This window comes from Perissodus microlepis, chromosome 18, assembly GCF_051167445.1.
Source record: "Perissodus microlepis isolate ML-2025 ecotype Zambia chromosome 18, ASM5116744v1, whole genome shotgun sequence".
Taxonomy (NCBI): domain Eukaryota; kingdom Metazoa; phylum Chordata; class Actinopteri; order Cichliformes; family Cichlidae; genus Perissodus; species Perissodus microlepis.
The window spans coordinates 31378914-31399128 of record NC_140478.1 but is presented as its reverse complement, the minus strand read 5'-3'; the positions used below and the strand labels follow the sequence as shown (position 1 = coordinate 31399128).

Here is a 20215-nt window from a genome sequence, read left to right as displayed (position 1 = left end):
TTTTTGTGTTCCAGGTGCAGCAGTTGGCGATATATTGTGCATTTCTATCCTTTTATTACATATCCTATCCTTCCCCCACCCTGCCTTAGACGCTGTCATAATGTACACCACATACAATATAATAACTGAAATAACACAAATAGAAATTAACAAAGAAACAGATGAAAGATATACATGAACAAGAGGAGCCTATAGAGAATTTATAGAGGTGGTTTTGAAAGAGCAAAATGTGTTTGGCACCAGATTGTGTGTGTGTGTGTATATATTCAGTTTAGGGGGAGCTTTTAATCTTTGGATATTGGAAATACCGTTTTTAAGCACACACTCCAGCCTGCGGAGGTCGCTGTTGCGATGTTTTCTAGCCGACACAAAGAAGGGAGCTAATCTAACGGCAGCATCTAACGCGGCACTGAGAGGATTCAGACTGTCATTTTATACACCTTTTCTCCAAACTGTGGATATTGATACAGCTTATAAAAGAAATGTGACCAATGACTGAGTTTAAACCAGTGTTTAAAATGTTATGACGAAGTCGCTATCTGCTAACGTCAGCTAGCCGCTTAGCTGGTTAGCTTTCGGTTGCCTGACAACAGAAGCCAAACAAACACCGCTAGCAGGTTAGCAGTGCTAATCTGCTAAAGGTGCTAGGTTTTTACATTTTCCACGCAAACGTGAAACTTGCAGGATGGCTGAGGACGGCAGACGCGGCGACGAGGAGGACCGAGGGCCCGGAGCGGCTTACCGGGGGGTCGCAGTGATGGAGAGCCTGCTGGAGAAGCTGAATGCACTCAACTATGAGGAGGAGGTTCTGGGCAAACACAACATGAAAAACCTGTCCAGGTAAGAAGCGCATAGTTGGGATGTAAGTACGGTGTCCTTTTTAGGATTTAGAAGCAGAAAAAAACAATCGAAGTGTGTAACTAGTAGTTTTCCTTCTCAAACGTTTACAAAAATATAATGAGATAAAAACACAGACACGTCCTAAAGATAAGTGATTGTGTTGTTCATTCATCCCTCTGGTTGGAGGAAAGTGATGGAGTTCAAGTATGATGTTGAGGGTTTGTGTGGCCTTGGCATTGTACTGGACCGTTGTGGTGGAGAGAGAGCCGCCTACAACCCTCACTTCTGTCAAAGCTCTGAGCGACTGAAGCAAGAAGATGTTGAATAAGAGTGCTCTTCTGCTATTAATTCATTTGTTGGGACAATGCAGCGTTTCAGTTCTTGATCTTTATTCTGTTATTTTCTGTTGATTGATCGATCAACCCAGACAAAGTATTGCATAAAAATAAAATGAAATCCAGGCTTGTTTCCAGTGTTTGTGGTGATTTGATGTTGTGCACAGTGAAGGAAAACCCTTCAGTCCCCTCTGCTTTCTCCGTGCAGGCATTACTTCGTCTCCAGTCCATACCTGGCGTCTAATCCCGGCGAGCAGTTCTACATGTTCACCATCATCACAGCGTGGCTCATCAATGTGGCGGGGAGGCCGTTTACCGAGCCGCAGGAGTACGACGAACCCAACGCCACCGTGTCCAACATCCTGGCAGAACTGCGGGCCTTTGTGAGTCACACAGAAAGAGTTTAGAAGCTGGAAATGAGCTTTGATATGTCTGGAGTTCATTTGTTTGTGCTTTGATAAATCTGACCGATTGTGCGAAGGCGGGAGCTTCCGTTAAACAAGAAGAGTTTGACGCTTTTTTAAATTCCTCCTCTGTTTTTCAGGGTGTTAAGGTGGACTTCCCGCCCTCCAAACTGAAGTCGGGCTCAGGCGAGTACGTCTGCTTCGTGCTGGACCGACTGGCTGAGGAGGCGCTCAGGAAGAGAGGCTTCACCTTCAGGAAGTATGCCGTCTGTTTTCTTCTTTTCGTCAGGCTGCTTTTGTTGCTTCTGTGTTTATAGAAGTTTTTTTTTTTACTTCTTTCTGTCTCTGTTTCAGGACAAACTACCCATCAGAAAACACAGAAGAAGAGTCTGTGGTGGAGGACGACGCCGAGCTCACGCTCAGGAAAGTGGAGGAGGAGCTGATCGTAGGTGTTCCGCATTCGTCTAACTTCCTCTTCTTTTCCGTTCGGCACACTTACAGGATGAATCTGTTTTTACTGCGGTGGTTTCCTGCACCTCTGTCAGAGATCACCAAACACTGAGAGGAAATCAGGGAATAGATTTCAAAATAAAACATCCTCACACTTTTATTTTAAAAACATAATTTCATGTATTTTATTACAAAATATTTCCCTCGTTTTATAAAGTCCATCATACTTTAGAGCAGAAATCATAATCGAATATATTGTCATGACCGTGTTTTGGGTGTTTTTAATGCTCAGCGCTGCGCGGGTCGAGCCATGAATCGTCTTCACATCTCATGATTGTTTTGTGTGTGACCAGGACGAAGCGGACGAGGAGGAGGAGAACGTGATGGACCTGGAGGCTCTGAAGTTACGAAGCACTCACACTGTGAGATCACCTCAGAATAAGATTACATCATAATTTCCACTTTCACGCTCTCACGTTCGCTCCGAGCTTTGAACTCGCCGCGGTGTCTGTTTTCTGGCAGGAAGCTGAGACGTCCTCCAAACCCGACGAGATCCTGGAGTCGACGGTCGACGCGACAGAGTGGAACCTGGAAGTGGAGCGAGTCCTGCCGCAACTCAAAGTCACCATCAGGACCGACAACAAGGTAGGCGCTCGCCTGGCGCTCACCTGAGGTGTCGGAGCTTCCGCCAGATGTGAGATGAAGTGAAAGACGCTTCACTCTGCCGGAGCTTCACACTCGTCCAGAGTGATCGTAACAAGCTTTTGTTTCTGTATGAACGACTGAAGGCTTTGAAGGTTACCTGCAGTTTCCCAGCATGCTCTCTGGTTGGCTGTCAGTGTTAGTGGCTCTCACTCTCTGGTCTGTGTTGGTCCTGCAGGACTGGAGGGTCCACGTGGACCAGATGCACCAGCACAGAGACGGGATCCAGTCCTCACTCAAGGAGGCCAAGGTGCGTTCACTGACCCGCTTCATCATCATGTTATGTCCTCCCTGCAGCCTCTCACTGTCATCGGACGGGACAAACAAGAAGTATTATCTTATTTCAGTCACACATAAAGAATATTATCAATCAGCCAGCTTTAATTAAATAAACTAAATCAAAGAAGAAGGAGAAACGGATGTTTCCATGTTCAGCGAATCTCCCATTAACCACAGAGACAAACATCCTGAGGACTGTTTCAATAATTCTGGAGAAAGATGAAAACAAAATAAGTTCATGGAGTGAAACTAAACATGACGTCATTCTTCGTCGTCTCTGCAGAGTCACCTGGACAAGCTACAGGAGGACATCGGGAAGACGCTGGAGAAGGTGAGCAGCAGAGAGAAGTACATCAACAACCAGCTGGAGCATCTGATCCAGGAGTACCGCAGCGCCCAGGCCAAACTCAGCAAGGTAAACCCGGAGCTGAACGTTCCTGATTCGTTCACGTCATCGCGATACGTTTGAGTTCACGTTAATTCCAGTTTGAAACTGTCTCAATGTCAGAATGTGTGGAAACAGTCAGTTCAGTAACTCCTGTCATCCTTCAGGCCAGAGAGCGCTACCAGCAGGCCAGCGGAGGAGTGACGGAGAGAACCAGAGTGCTGGCCGAGGTCAGTGAACGCACCACGTTTAATTCATCAATAAAATCATTTTAACAGCAGCGGGTGAAAAAAGCAAGCTGATAGTAATAAAACATCAGATTTCACTGTCCTCAGTTTATTTAATAATAATAACTATTACTTATTATTAGAGATTATTTGAACCTTTATATGTGAGAATTGTTCTTGTGTTTTAATTTGAAATTCTTCTGTTTATTTCAGATCAGCGAGGAGCTGGAGAAGGTGAAGCAGGAGATGGAGGAGAAAGGCAGCAGCATGTCTGACGGAGGTGAGGTGAATCTGGTCACAGTGCTCGGTTTTGACTCCGGCCCTGCCGCAGTGCTGACCTCTCCGCTTCTTCTTCTTCTTCTGCTTTTGCAGCTCCGGTGGTGAAAATCAAGCAGAGCCTGACGAAGCTGAAGCAGGAGATCATTCAGATGGACGTGCGGATCGGCGTGGTGGAGCACACGCTGCTTCAGGCCAAACTCAAGGAGAAGTCCAACATGACGCGAGACATGCACGCCACCAACATCCCCGAGCCCGCCGCTGGGCTGTTCGCCTAGCGCAGCAGCCTAGACCCGAAAAACCCGGCGAGGTCCAACTCCTCTAAAAGGACCTGAAAGGCTCAGGAAACCAAAAAATGTCGTCACATCTATTTATAACCAACATATTTTTCCATTTCCTGTAATGGATGTTTTTATGTCTTTGAGGGATTTTTATAAACTTAAAGAATTTCTCTGTTAAGCTCAATGATTCAAATCCATTAATCGGATTGACCACCAGATGGCGCCAGAGTTGCAGATAAAGGGCTTGTTATTGAACTTTTAAAAGTATAATAATCGAAGCACAATTTAATCTTTAGTTAGCATAGTTTTTATTTTTCTACTAAATATTGTAAACACAAAATAAAACCTTAAAAAACAGAAAATCAACCATTTTGACTCCAGGGAATTTTATTTCATCAGCAGCAGCTGATTAAGGATAAACAGGAAGTTGTGTTTTGGACCTTCAACATAAAACACCTTCACATTAGAATACTTTAAACGTTTCTTGATGAAAGCTGGAACATTTACTGAATAATAAATCTAAGTTTAGGAAACATTTTATTTATATTGAACTAAACTCTGCGTTTATCTCTTCACATGTGTTTGTCTCTAGATGAGGCTGAAAATTAGAAACACACAAACCTTTTTTCATTTTTTAACTTGTAGACCTGCGTAATTTCAGGGAGAGGGAAGAATCCTCGTATGGTCATGTCAGGCACACAGAAGCCCCACCGACTGTTTTTGTGAGGGGCAGCCAATCAGAAGAAAGTTGTCTGAAAGGTTAGACGCTAAAGCAGCTGGCTTCCTAACAGAGATCTGCGTGGACATAAAGAAGAAAAACCTGCACGAATATATGTTTTATTCAGTAATTATCAGTTTTGCGTAGTTACTTTAAATATTTTTGTCTCGCTTGGTGCTTTTACTTTGAAAACCATACGTGTTTTAATTTGACGGCAGCTGCTGCTTCCTGGTGTGGGCGAGGCAGAGTGACAGCTGCGAGCTGGAGACTTGTTTTTATCCTCCTGGAGACGAAATGTGAAGGTTTCAAAGCGAAAGTCTTGAAGAAAAAATACGAAAAGGAAAAACGAAAAAGGTTCAGCGTCCGGAAGAAGATTTTTCTGCACTTCCGGACAAAAAAAGGAGGAAAAGTGATCGGTGAGTTGAGCTTCAGTCCCGTTTGTTTCTTTGTCTGTTTTTCTGCTGCTGATCCAACTTAACAAACTCAAACAGCCGTTTTTTAACGGGCTGGATATTTATGCAAACTTTAATTTCATCCTAAAAGAAAAATAAACTTGTTTATGTTCATAAAGCTTCTTTTATTATTTCTGTTTATTTACACGATAATAAAAACTGTAATTCCGGGTTGTTTTCAGTATTATGTGTATCAGAGTAAAATTACACCACAGATATTTTATAGTGGGAATATTTCAGGAATGATCAGGGGTGCATCACGTGGGAAAAACGCGGAGATCAAAGCGTTTACAGGATATTCTGAAGAATTCGGATCATTTTAAACCAGTAAAGTGTGAAAAAATCTTAAATAATAACCGAACAGCTCAAAGTTAGTGTGTTACAGGAATATGACACAGAAATGCTCAACAATGAGGACGAGCAGTAATGAAGCTCGAGCTCATTATTGTTCCTCATTATTAACGAAACTAAACAAAAATCCTCAGATTCACATGAAAAGTGATTTTAGAGCTGAAACAGCAAATTGAAGAAGTCTGAGTGTCTGAAGGTGGAAAATGGTTTCTTCCGTTTTTGACGCGTTTTCCTCCAACATCAGCAGCTCCAGCACAGACCAGCCTGCTGCTGCAAGGCATGCTGGGAAACACGGGATGGGAAGAATCCATAAAGGGGGCACAGAGGGGGGATTCAGTTATTATTAAATAATTTAGATTATCTTTAGTCTCAATACAGAAACAGGAAGCTATACGAACATCCACATAACAGCTGAAGCCTTTTTTTTTTGTATACTTTATTGATCCCCGTGGGGAAATTCCTCTCTGCATTTAAACCACTCACTTAGTGAAGCAGTGGGCAGCCATTGGCTGCTCGGGGGTACCTTGCTCAGGGGTACCTCAGGGGAATCGAAACCCCGCCCTCCGATCATGGGGACATGGAGCTATTCCTGCCCCTAATGTTAATATTTACTTTTATTAGATCACCATGAAGTAAATATTATATATTATTATTTTAAATGATGCATCAGAAGCACTTTTACAGGAGAGACCAACCTGCTGCTGCAGCGACAGGAAAATATCAGAAACACAAAATACGACGTAAAATCAAACAAAAGAAGGAAAAACGTTCACAGAAGTCAAATGTAGAGATTCAAATCATCTTTTTTTAGTGAATGTACTCATAACTGTCCTGATTGAAAACAGTTGAAACTCCAAAGTGAAAAAGATGAAAAGAAACAAACAGTCACATCTGAAAAGCTGCGACCATCAAATGTTCTTTGATTAAAAATCTCTCTGATTCTTAAAAAACGATGAAAGCAGTTCAATAAATATCTGCGTTTTCAGTGAAAAGTTGCCAGCAGGCAGTTTTCTGATCACACAGAAATCCCAGAGAGTTCAGAGGTGCATGAGTTCACAGACTGTAGTCCAAACCTCTCCTCCTCTGCTGATTTCAGTCAACATAAACTGAAATAAACATAATTATTTATTTTCGACTTGTTCTGTTTAAACAAACATGCATCCATGTTTGTTTTCTCCATCTAAACTCAGCAGAGCAGGAAGGACGACGTGAAAATCAAAGATGCTCCTTTACTCACGCGGCTCGCCACAGCAGCCGCCGCATGTTTGATCTGGCAGCGTTTTGTCCTTCCTGACACAAACCCAGAGGGATCGATCGTAACACAAATCATGATTCCGAGATATTTCCAGATCGGATCGTGTAGTTTGACATAAAAAGTCTGTCTTTATCTCGGTTTGTACTGAAGCCTCATGGGGAAAAAAGTCCTTTTTACTTTTTCCCAGAACAGGAAAAATCTTTTATTTGAATGTTTTTGTTCCTCTCAGGCGGAAGTCGTAAACAGCAGAATTAATAAAATGTAAACGCTGCTGTCCAGAGGATAAACATAGAGTCCGAGGCCCACGGCAGACCCACCAGAGCCTGCAGCCCGGCCCACTCGCAGCTTTGCAAGAGCTGCGCAGGACGAGGAACGTTTAAAATCCTTCAGAGGCTGAACCAGCATCAGGTTATTGTTTTACTCACAGGCAGTACCCAATGTGCACCACTTAAAGCGCCACGAAGGCGCCACGGCTGAAAAATCTCTTTGTGACATCACACTGACCTAACGCATAAAAAAACTGAGAGTAAAATTTTTAAAAAACATATTTTTCCTCCTCAGTTTCAGGGATGGACGGAAGCATTTTAAATCCGTTTAAACAGTTCAGAGGGGCCTGTTTTTATTGGTTTACAGGTGCTCAGGTGTGCAGCTGTGCTGTATGTGGTTGCTAGCATCATGGACTGAGAAGAGTTTGACACCCTGTGATAAACTCTTCAGATTATAATCTGCAGGTTTACACAAAAAAGTTTAAAAACATCAGAAATCTTTCGGATGTTTGCGCTGACGTGTAGCAGATGAGAAGTGTTTCTTCTTCCCTCCGAGCTCACGCCGCTTCCTTCTCTTGTTTTGTTTTTGGAGAGCTGAACCTTCATCATTGAGTCTCGCTGCTGAGTGGACGTTAACCGGACGCCAGACGGGTTTTCTTTTGAATCTTGAGGAGGAGCAGAGAAAGGCGAGCCCCAGGCTCCTCCTCCTCCTCCTCATCTATTCGCTGTGACACAGAGCGCCTCTGTTCACTGCCCTCTAACAGTCTGTGTGTTCAAATCAGAGCCACTCAGCCTGCTGATGACTCCTCTTCATCAGATCCCCCGGGCCTTCGTCCTCGGCCTCTTGTTGTGTTCTTTTCTCATCCTGCCACGAAGGCTCGTTATCCACGAAACACGATGTGGGATCCAAATGTGATGATGTGCTTCAGTTTGTGCAGAAGCTTTCGTCCCTCAGAGCTTCCTGTTAACAAACCATCACACTCACCGGCTCTTTGTCTAACGTCTGTGTCTCTCGTACAGAGACGATAGTGTATACAAACTCGTTTCCTGTTTGTGTGTGTGCACGTGTGCGTGCGTGTGTGTGTCGGTCAGCTGATGAAGGGTTAACAGGAAGCGTGAGCTCAGAGTCACAGCGTCTGTTTTTCTTTCTGCAGTCTGCTCTCAGGCTGCGTCTCTGCAGGATGTGAGAGAAGCGCAGCAGAGAACAAAGAGCAACTTTAAAGGTAAGGCCCAAAAACAGAGCCTGTTATAAATATCCTGATCAGTCTGGATTAGATTAGCTCAGATTAGCTCCAGTTAATCCCTCGAGTGCTCAGACTGCAGAGATTCAGCTGAACTGAGTGAAGCTTTGCTGAGGAGCAGATCAGACAGGAAGGAGGATTTTTAAAGAGCTGAAGTCACAGAAAGAAAAACAAGATTTCTTTTGGATTTTCTAGATTTTTCTTCTCGTTGGGAGTCAAACCAGCAAAAATTGAGTCGACTAATAAAAACTGTGTGTAAAAGTCTGAGAAATGTCTGTGAGCTCCAGCTCAGATACACAACAACAACTTCCTTTATGAACACACACTCTGTGGTTTACTCAGACTCTCACACACGCACAAAATCCTGCTGCTAGAAATACTCACTACACCAAAGAGTGCAGATTAATCCACCGCTGAAAATAGACCCCAACAACAGGAACTTTAAATAGAGACAGAGGAAAGATCAAATGTGCTTTTTTTTTATCCCAAAAGTTTGGAAATTCCTGTAAAAACAATAGACACAAGCCAGAGTAGCTCAGACAAATGCAATAAAATAGAAGTTCAATAAAGATTCCACGAAGAAAGGATCTCAGTTAAAAAGAAAAAATAATTCAATTCAGTTTTAAAGTGAATGAGCTCATTATGTTCAAATTTTAATACAAATAAAATCACTATAATTTTTTAAATCAATAAAAGTAAAAAAAAAGAAAAAGATAAAGTAAATAATAAATAATATTGTAACATATATCATAAAATAAGTAAGTATATATGTTTTGCATAAATACAAAAAAGGGAAAAGTTAATGTAATAATATGAAGTTTAAAAAGAAAGTAAAAAATCTGATAAATGTTAAAATAAGTATAGTTTTTAATAAGATCCAATAAAATGTGATGTAAAAAGCTTAAATAACACAATAAAATTCACTAAATCACAATAAAAATAAGAGTGTCTCGCTGAAAGAGCAGCTGTCAGCTGACGGCGTTCAGTGTGAGACTGGTCGTGTCTGAGGTCAGGAGGGTTGGAGAGGCGCTCTCTCTGCTGGTTTTGGCCTTTCATTGAAAAGATTTGTTAGAAAAACATCTGCCTGTTTCTCACCGACAGCTGTTTGGTTTCTCATGTGCTTCGCAGATCCTCGGACGCCACTCTGCAGACAAACATGGCTCTGTTCTTCTCCGGCGCCGTCACAAGTACGTCACCGACATCACCGACATCACCGACCACGTTCACCAACACTTTATTTTTATTCTGGGACTTTATTACGACATTGTAGCAAATTTTCTTTTTGCCTATTCGAACCGTTCAAACTGTTATGGATGTGAAAAATGATCGGAAACCAAACTAAAGCTTTTAGCGGCTCCACAGATCTGATTTTAGCTCCTCAGACGAGCTCTGTGCGGCACTTTGCTGCCCGTCTGTCACATTCCTGCTCAGCTTTTATCTTCATCTAGTCCTCTGAGCAGATTTACCCAAGAATGCCCTGTGCCTCTTCATGCTGATAAAAGTCGTCTGTATTTAGAAACCAGTGTGTGTGTGTGTGTGTGTGTGTGTGTGTGTGTGTGTGTGTGTGTAACTCTGATGGTCTTTTCTGCCGCTCAGGTTCTCCAGTCAAGCGAAGGTTGAGGAACAGTCACTGTCAGAGGTAAAAGCATCGTTTATTTCCTGTTTCTGATGAACGTGTGAAGTCTCAGCAGGAGGAGTTTGAAAAGCCTTTGCTGGTCTCTCTCCTGCAGCCTCGACGTGTCTCTGCTCTCTCCCGACTCCTCCTACATCTGCTACACCTCAGCGCACGGCAGCGAGCCCTGCTGCTGCCGCCGCTCGCCACGCCTCCTCACCAATGGATACTATGACGTGACAGAGGACAGCTTCTCCTGGGACAACGAGGGCAACGTGTCACTGACGCCCTGCAAAACCAGCGTCTCCTACAAGGAGAACCTGCACAGGTGAGAGCAGCAGGTAGACCAGGAGGCTCCCATTTATTTAGACTGTTTTTACCTGAGATCTGGAAGCAGAAAAAACTTTGTTTCAGTGAGCTCGCTCGTTCCACGTTTATGCACAAGTAAAAGTTGTGACTTTTATTTTGAAAGCGAACTATCTCCATTTCCTGTTTGTGTCACACTTCTTGAAGTTTTGCCAATGCTCAGCTCGTAGTTGGAGAGTATTTACAGACAATGCAACACTACAGTCGGTCACTTTCATTCAAACTACAACCGCAGCAAGATGCTGGCAACCGAAGCCAGTAGGGGAATACACGTTTTCCCTAACAACAGTTGGTTGCCAGGTGGTCACTGACCAGTCTGTGTTACTGGGGCTTTAACAGTCATTTTCCCAGCCACTGTCATTAACCTCCAGCATCCACTCACAACCGGTTGGGGATTTTTTTCTTTACGAATTGTGGTTGCTAAACGGTTGCAGACCAGTCTCTTGGCCTGTGTGACCAGGTTTTATTCATTGATCCTACTCTGCTACCACAATTGGCACACGTCCAAAATGGTGGATCAATTCGTCTAACTTTACGGACGCTACAAACATCACTGTTGTTTGGTTTTCTGTTTTTATTTACCTCCAAAGTGAAATCAGAGCTGTGCCTTTACATGCAAACGAGCAAGCTAACTTCCTGCTAACTTTCTGAACTCGTAAATCTTCTTTTTCGTGAACACCTGGATGTTAAACTTCATTGAAACACATGGATGAACAGTCCCAACAGTTTTTTGGGATTGTAAAAATCTGGACTGTGTTTAGCTCAAACTCTGCCTCAGAGTTAGTTTGATTTCATTAACCAAAGGAGAGTTTATACCAAGAAATGCAGCTAACAGACTGCGTTTACTGCATTTTACAGCATCACAAGAAGTTTAACGTTGCTAACGTTTTTGTTACCAAAGACTGAGAAAAAGTCTTTTTACATGTTTTTTTTGGAGAAAATGATCGATGACATCAGCTGCAATTACAGAGCTGAGAGAACTGAACGCCAAACGCTTTGTGACATTCACCAAACGCTTAACAAAGTTTGGAAAAACCTTCGTTCCATAACATTTTCCTCCCTTCGGTCCACACTCAGGATTATTTTACATCAGCAACAGGAAAATAACGTCTCGTGGTCGTACAAATGTATGACAGCTGTTAAACACACACACACCTCTTTAAAGCGGTGAGGTCACCTCCAACAGCCAATCAGAGTGAGCCGTTCGGCATATGTCGGGTAGGTTTTAAAGCTGTAAATACTTCAGACCTGACATTAGCTGCTCTCGGGGACCAGGGTGTGTGATGTCATTGATCACTGTTGCTAGGAGACCCCATGTTATTGAACACTTTGCCATCAACATGAGAAAAGTGTCTTTGTTCTGTTACATGAACTCTGTGTTCACAGGTGAAGCCTTGATGTGTTTGCAGAGTTCATCTTTTAATAACAACTAAAAGTCTTACTTTACTTTAAAATTCGATTAAATGTTGTTCCTGACGTTTATTTCTTGGTGTGCAGTCAGACAGAGCAGGCCGCTGCGCTCAGATTTGGTCACTTCCTGTTGTTTCAAATCACATTGTGGTTATTTTTGTCAGGCTGTGGTCATTCTCTGAGGAAGTGTTTTCACACTCGAGTTGCTTTTGGTCACTTTCTGCACTTTAACCCACTTTGTTGGGTTTGAGGTTTTTTGTTGGGGGTCTCGTTCTTTAGCTCTTTGTGGATTTCTATGTTTCACTTTGATGTTGTTTTATGTCATTTTGTTCATCTTTTCTGTGCAAAGAGACACAAATTCCTCAAAATGACAAAAAACAAAGTTCAAAATAACTCGGAACATGCCAAAGGACCTCAAACCCACACACGTGTCTGAACACTCATTTTTCCTTCAGGGTTTTCCGGCGCAGGCGGCGACCTCGCAGCTCGCTGGTTCGCCTGCTGAGCGATGTCACGGAGAGCTGCCAGTCGTGGCTCGATGAGAAAGTCTTCAGAGGTGTTTTCGGGACAGGGAACAACTGGAACCAGAAGCAGGAAGTTGACCAGGACCATGACCTGGACTGGTCCAGGAGCAGCCCCGATGGTCCGGCCTGTCTGGACGAGTACTGGTCGCCGCTCAACAGCACTGAGCTGGAGGAGAGCCGCGCCTTCACGTACGGTGGGTAACCGGCTGCTTAAAGGGCGAGTACGCTCAAATTAACTTGGACAACGATGAACAATGATTTTTTTTTTTCTTTCAGACTCCACTGAGGTCCCGACTCCTCCCGACAAAGAAGCTCCGCCTCCAAATCTCCTGATCCACGAGGAGATTTGCTCTGAGATCTGTCAGTCAAAGGAGCGTTTCACCCAGTCGCTGGGCAGCCTCTCCGAAGTCCCGCCTCCTTCACCTTTCTACACCAACACCTGCTGCTGTCAGGCGTCACCTGAGCCCACAGGTGAGCCGCAGGGTCTCTGATGTCAGAGGCCTGCAGAGACTCATAGCAGCCTGCCCAGATCCAGTCTGAATCTCTACGTTTTCATTCATCACACTCCACTTTAATGCTGAATGAAAAACATTTGATGATTTTTATCTGCAGAAACCACCAAAGACACAAAACTAACACCCACGATCTCCACCACAAAGCTCGACCTCTGTTCGCCTCACCTGAGTTATTCTTCTTTCTGTTTCAGGGTTCACGATGAAGGCCCTCCTCCTTCTCGTCTTCACCGTCTTCATCTTCACAGCTCTGTACTCGGGGTGAGACCTCAGTTCCTAATTTAGTTTTTTCAGAGCACTTTGATTGTTTGATCAGCATGAACCAAGAAAATCTCTTTAAGTCTCCCAGAAAATCTTCCTGAAGCCGATCGAGGATCTGAAAATGCCTCATCTGTCCGTTCAGTTAAGTTTAGAAAGCTGCAGCAGCTAAATGCATCATAGAAGCAGAAACACAATTTATTTATTAAGGGTTCTAAAAAGTATATAAAAGTTAAAAACGTGTTTGTTTCTCTTATTTCTGAGTGAGGGGCGGGTCTCACTGAGAAACTGCACACTCATCAACCAATGAGAATATCCCATTTTACGTCCTTACTCACTCTGGAAATAAAAGTGTCAAAATAAGATGCATCTTTTTAAACTAGTGACTGAGCCTATAACATCGTCACAGAGATGCTTTCCCACAGTTTTCTAAGTAAGTGTCGCCCCCTGGTGGCCTTTAAAAAGAATACGCTCTAAGACGCCTCAACACTGGCTTCATGTTTCAGACCTGAAGCTGCCTCCATGTTTTGTCCCGTCTACATGTGTTCAAAGACCGTTGTTTTGCAGGTGTTTGTGGTGGAGCGCGACTGTCACGTCAACCGTCTTCATGATGATCACAACATGTATGCGTGAGTATCAAAGACATTTCTGTTCAGTGATTAAAGATCTTTTGTCTTCGGGTAACAGAAACTCAGTCAGAGGTCCAGCTGTGACCCGTGAATTATTCAGTTTGCAGAAGTTTATTTGGCCCACAGTGCAAATCCCTGTTTTACATCCACACTGGTGTGAATGGAGCCGCTCTTCATCACTACAGGCTGCCTTTAAACAGAAATAAGACGTTTGTCTCCCCCTGCTGGCAGTGAGAGTCATTACTTTACTTGGATGTTTCCACTATACTTCCAGCTCCCTGCTTTGGCTGTTTTTTGTAATTAATGAGAAAGTTGTTTTTTAAATGCTGCTTTAAAACTGCAGTCACCTGCAGCTCACTATTTGTTTCAACCACTGCTGTTGGAGCACGAGTGATACCAGTTTGGCCCAGTTTGGCCTTTTAACTTAAACTGGTTATAAAGACTCTCAAAGTCTTCAAATATTTACATTTAACTTGTTTATGACAAGCTGGTAATTACAGCTTCAGACCTTCGTTCGTTTCCCAAATACCAGCTTTAAGTGTTTAAAATTTGTAAATAAATGTATCAGCTGATTGATAAGAGGCGCCCCACAGCCTTAAAATCAAAACCACAGACTGAAGCAAAGGACAGACGACTACATTTCTCTACAACTGTATTATTTTTTATTATATAAAATGATCAGTTTGTCTTCCAAAAAAAGCCGAAACGACTGCAACTTGTTTAAAATCCAGAGAGATGAATGCAGTCTTTTAATCTGCCAGCAGAGCACGAATCTGATTTTGTTTTGGTGATTTTAACACGTCACTGCTCTCGTTTCTTTCAGTCCTGACAAAGTCGGGCCCGCTGGGCGAGTGGAGGAGGGCGAAGACAGAGGTGAGTCTGAAATCAGAAACTTGGTTTCTCACATTTGAGCTGCAGAGGAGACAAACGAGTTTTAACAGCTGCCACTGATTCGGTTTCAGGACATCACGTCGAGAAACGAGTGAGGAAACGCGTCTGGAGAACCTGAAGGAGGAGAAGGCGAAAAGGTCGGACGGGACTCAGCAGAAACGTTAGATTCTGACTATTATTTCACTTTATGTTTGCATGTGAGGTGCACAAAATAATCTGAGCTCCAGAAAACATTTTAGAGCAAACATTTCTCCTTTTAAAACAAAAATCACTCCTTAAAAGAGATTTTTGTATTCACAACATTTTTAAAAATGTGTCATCTTTACGTTGAAATGTACACGCAGAGCAGGAGGCTGCTTCGTGCTTTTAGTCAGATTTAAGCCATGAAATGTCTTCTAGCTGGAAAAAAGTTGTTATTAAAGTGTTGGAGCTCAGTGGCACATGTTAGTAGTTTAGCAGCTTAGAAAGCTAAAAACATTCATATCAACTCAAAATGTAGCCGATGTATTTTAGGAGTGTCTTCTTTCTTTGGTTTGTAGGTGATCTTGGCTTTTTTGAGCGTTCCAAAGTGACCAAACGTCAGACGTTTAATGTCTGCAAAACATTTTCAGGGTTAAAGGGCAAAAAATAAATAAAAATAAGAGCTGTGACTTTGTATAAAAACCAAATGCACAAAAATCACCTGGAGGCTATAAAAGTGCCATTTTTTCCCTCCAGAATAAACAGAACGAAGAGTTTTACTACAAAATAAAATACCCACAAACACAGTATTTTCACATTAAAGTTCAGCTCAGATTTTATTGTGAAAGCTGGATTCCTGAATTCCTGGTAATTTTACTGGTACAAAATACTTTCTTACATCTATAAAATCATCGCCAGGTTTAATTTGCTGACATCGCTTGATGACAGGTCAGTGGGCGGGGCCATAGTGTCCAGTAAATCATCCTGATTGATCACAGTCAGATAAATGGGAGTTTATGAAACCAGCAGAGGCCGTTAAAGCAAACAGACCTCCAGAAGGTCCTCTCAATTCTCCACCGGACTCTCAAACAGCTAACAATCATCTACTTTAAGAATCTTCTCAGGACTGTTTTGAGCAGAGGTGTCCAACTCCAGGCCTCAAGGGCCGGTGTCCTGCAGGTTTTAGATCTCACCCTGGGTCAACAAACCTGAATCAAATGATTAGTTCATTAGCAGGCCTCTGGAGAACTTCAAAACATGTTGAGGAGGTCATTTAGCCAATTAGATCAGCTGTGTTGGATCAAGGACGCATCTAAATCCTGCAGGACTCCGGCCCGTGATGCCTGGATTTCCCCACCCCGGGTTTAGAACATCTTTAGCTGGATGAAGAATGTCGAGAACAATATTGAGGCTTCTGGGCTTTTTATAAACCAATAAGGTCCTTGGATGCCTGCTTAGACCTCCACAAGAACTCCTGAATCCTCCTGAAGCACTTTGAATCTGCTGCCTTCCAAACCTTCCTTGGACAAGAACCACCTCATAGCATAGAGGCTCATTTCCAGGATCTGGCCCAAATTTGGGTAATGGATCAGGAAATACATACTCATCATATGGTACGGATCTGGCCCGCAGCTGACTTACATCATTAAAATGCATCCGTACCGGTATTGGGCCGTTGTGCTAAAAGACACCAGCTCAGGTCCGTTGCACGGATCCGGTCCAGAACTTAAGATGGATCTAGCCTGAATCCGGGCCAAATATATTTGATCTGGGTTATTTCCCAGTTTTAAAGAAAATGGGTAACAGTCGTGTCCATTATGCATTTGCTGATCTCTTGGCCACTAGAAACCATGTGAGGTTGTTACAGAAGGAAAATTCTCACATTTAATTTGCAGTAAACGCTTGAAAATTGTGTATATTTAATGTTAAAGAGCTATTTTCAGATAGAGTTGTTCTCTGCAGCATTTTGTGGTAAAACTCTTCAGCTGTTAGGTGCCTTCAATCAGCCAGCAGTGCTCACATGCTGATAATAATAAAGGGAACCCTGAGATGCTGTTGAAACGCACTGACAGATATGTTGAACAGAGGCAGAAAGGTGAGAAACGCAGATAAAGTTCAAACATTCTGCCTTTGAGTGGTTTCTTTCACTCCGTTTGTTTTTGTCTGATTCTTGGGAGACTTTAATGTGGTACAAACGTAATCCGTACAGGTCGAAGGTTCAAATATGTTATTTATGACCTGGTTACACAAACACATATAAAGCTCTTATTTTTAAAAGCAAATTTGCCTTTATAAGGAGCAATAATTCCAGAAAATGGAAGAAACTCAACAATAAGCTGGGAGAACGTTTGTGGATTTGGGAGAGAACTCTTAAAGTCAAAATACTCGCTGTAGAAGCTTTGTAAGAAAACCCAAGTACTGTAGCGCTTTACGAGATGTTTTGTCTTATAAAGTTTTTAAAAACTGAGTCATGTTTGGGCCTCAAACTACGCCAAGAGTGAAGAAGGAGGAGATGATCTCTGCTTTGGGTCCTCCAGCAGCACAAATCAGCTCCTCTGGTATGAAGCCGAAACATGAGTGATAAAGTTTGTGGAAACTGACTAGCGGAGCAGAGAAATGTTTCACTCTTCATGTTCAGATCATTTGAAGCCTTTAGGATAAAAAAAAGAAAACAAAAAACCTCATCATGCTGGGTTAGGTCACATGGGAGCTGCATTAGTTAACAGAAATGTGATTCTAACGTGTACGTGAACATCTGGGTTTTAGTTATAACTGGAAAACTGAGACCTAATCCTGAAAACTATCGAGATCAGACTATTATCTAGTCTGTTGGTTAAAGTAGTTAAACACCAATTTAAGGTGTAGATCCACACCTAGAATGCTATAATAAGACTCCGGCTGTGAATTTTTCACTAATGCTAGCAAGCCATAAAGACTGGAATCTTTTCCACTGACAACGTTCCTCTCATGTGACGTGAACTCGGCATCGCATCTGTAGCATGAAGGGTTAAAACGGTCACACCAGATGAGGGCACAGAAACCCAACAAAAACAGCCCCCAAAAAAGCCACGTTGTTTTACTTTTGTCTAAGATCTGGTTAAAATCTGGATAAAGAGTAAAAGCAAAGTTGGCATCAAAGTTTTAGTTAGCATCTTTTCATGTTTCACTTTTCAACAAAATCTCAAGGTTTTTTAGATGCCTGAAATAACGTTTATAACAGTTATTTTCGACTTGGTGGGACGTTAACAGCATAACTGCGGTGAATCCTAAAAGACGCTTAGCTAACAGCTAGTATTCTTATCAGCCAGGAAATGCTAAAGCTAACGGCACTCTTTTACAATTTATATTATATAATTGATAAAGGTAAATAAAACTATAACTAGATACAGACAAACTAGCTAGTTCCGAGAAAAGACAGTTGTAATGTTTATAAAGTTAATAAGCTATGGTAGAGTCCTCCATTTTAGCTAATCACGCACTTAACGTTCATCGCTAATTACTACCAGCACAACTAAGGGAGCCAGGTTTAAAGTTTCAAGGTGTTCAGCTCTGGTGTGACTGAATCTTTGTGGTTAACTCTCTCCCTGTCTTCATAAATCAGGAATTATTGTTAATTAATCCAAGTGCCAAATTTGTTTAAAGATAACATTACAGGTGATGTATTACCACATGTACTTTATCAATGAACAGCAATCAATGTGTTGTACTGATATTTTTAATACTGCTCTGCTCAACTTTGAATTTAAAGCTGCGCTTAATGCTTTTTGTATAAGAACAGATCATGGATCAAATGATCAATGAAATCTTTGTAATGTTAAAGGTTTTGCTTTTAATGTTGTAAATTCCAGCTGTGTGAAGTTTTTTTTAGCTTCTTCTAAATCCTAGTTTTGGCTTTATGGTCAAAAATCTATATTTTCCAGGTGGTGGAGGAGACCAAAACAGAGCTAAAAATGCAACTCCAGAGATGGTTTCTCTGGGTCTGCCCCCTGTTGGCCAAATATCGGTCAGTGCAGCTTTAAATAAACAAAGTTCAAAGTGGATCAAGTTTTTAATGGTGTTCTTCTAAATATAAAATTTAGAGTAAAAGACAGAAAAATTCTGAGGAGGAAAATAATTTAAATAGATTTAAAGACAAATTTTACATTCTGTGTGGAGCAGCTACTAAATATGGAGTTACTGTTAATGTAAATAGTTTTGTAATTTCTATAGACTGCACTTATTTTCAAATGTGGAATTCTTGCTTGTAACAGCACTTATTGTATCTTTTTTTTTATTGTATTTTATCGTACTTTGAGTCTCTGGAAGTTAAACTGTAAAATTTCACCTTAAACAAGACGCAAATTCAAATTTAATTTGAACTTCAAGCAAAGGAACAAATTCTGAATGTATACATGTGAATCAGTTTGATATCAGCCTCCGAAATGACTGTTTAAAGGATGAAGTAATCCTTATTTCTTACAGTGTGGATCGCTGTGTTTCAGTCTGCAAATCAGCCTTTGGCCTGTTGATGGCGCTGTGCTTTGAGAATGAACTTTTACAGTATTTGGGATTTTGTCAGCTATATTTAGTCTCGGCTAAGGTGAATGTTTATGATCCATTAAACTATATTATAAAGACAAACTGTGTATCTGTATTTTTCTTGTTTTAAATGGATTTAAATTGACGGTCATATGGATTTCACGGTTTCATAAAATGTCAGCTTTCAGGTGTGAGTAGTCAGTTAACACCTGTTCAACAGCTGAAACTAGTCACTCGGGTGATTCCTTTTGCACATAAAGAGCAGCAAGTGTTGAGTCTTCACTGTTGTGTGTTTTAATGTGTTTAGACTGAACCTGAAGCTGCAAGCAAAGCCTGAATACCTGAGAACTGTCAGAGAAACAGCCCAGGAAATAAAACTCACAAGCAGGAATCCATCAATCTTCCACAGATTTCAGAAATTCCAACTTTACAGATCTCATCAAATCTACTCGTGTCCATCGATGCTCTCCGTGTAGATTTGGCTGATGTGTGAGTTTAAATCAATTTGAGAACTTTCGTGGGTTCTCAAGTTAACTTAAATCAGTCTAACCTTTTCTTTTCTTTTTTAATGGCTCCAACAGGAAGTGGCCATGAGCTGCAGCTGCTCAGCAAAACATGCAAAACTTGGGGATCATGTGATGGTCCCATTGGCAACTTCTGAAAGTGATTCAGGCTTTTTAGTTTTTGTTAATGATTACATCGATGGTGAATGAACTCAAATTTCTTCAGTATCACTGCCTGGACCTTCACCCTGCAGCAAGCCTGAAATCCTAATCAAACAAGCTGCTACCTTAAGGTGAAGGTAGTGTTAATATAGTCAAAACGTTTGTGCTTTATCTTTTTTGGCTCTTAATGGGACCAAAATCTATTAAAAAAAATAAATAATATTGTTTCAGTACAAGTTTAAACTAGTTAAGAAAACCAAAACCTGGTCAGGAAAGCGTTTGAGGGCACAGAACGTGGAAGCAACCAGCCACACGAATCGCACCCAGTCGGCCATTAGAAGGACCACCAGACTGAAGCGCTACTTCTACGGCTTCACTTTTCAGACCTACATCTTATCACCTGGAAG

At 41.9% G+C, this 20215-nt stretch overlaps 2 protein-coding genes across 2 annotated transcripts; both read left to right on the top strand.

Moving 5' to 3' along the window:
* Positions 1 to 332: 332 nt before the first annotated feature.
* Positions 333 to 4545, top strand: ift57 (intraflagellar transport 57 homolog (Chlamydomonas)). Its single transcript, XM_084912252.1, has 11 exons — positions 333 to 840; positions 1384 to 1558; positions 1720 to 1838; positions 1934 to 2024; positions 2383 to 2451; positions 2552 to 2674; positions 2910 to 2981; positions 3294 to 3425; positions 3563 to 3625; positions 3836 to 3902; positions 3995 to 4545. Exons 1-11 carry the CDS (start codon positions 686 to 688, stop codon positions 4174 to 4176), a joined length of 1248 nt encoding a protein of 415 aa, XP_084768378.1. The 5' UTR covers positions 333 to 685; the 3' UTR covers positions 4177 to 4545.
* Positions 4546 to 5039: 494 nt separating this feature from the next.
* On the top strand, positions 5040 to 19245 carry tmem71 (transmembrane protein 71). Its single transcript, XM_084912293.1, has 11 exons — positions 5040 to 5313; positions 8376 to 8444; positions 9591 to 9649; positions 10059 to 10101; positions 10193 to 10402; positions 12306 to 12568; positions 12651 to 12845; positions 13081 to 13147; positions 13712 to 13773; positions 14597 to 14646; positions 14736 to 19245. The coding sequence occupies exons 3-11, from the start codon at positions 9619 to 9621 to the stop codon at positions 14757 to 14759; spliced, it is 945 nt and encodes a 314-aa protein (XP_084768419.1). The 5' UTR covers positions 5040 to 5313; positions 8376 to 8444; positions 9591 to 9618; the 3' UTR covers positions 14760 to 19245.
* The last annotated feature ends 970 nt before the right edge of the window (positions 19246 to 20215 follow it).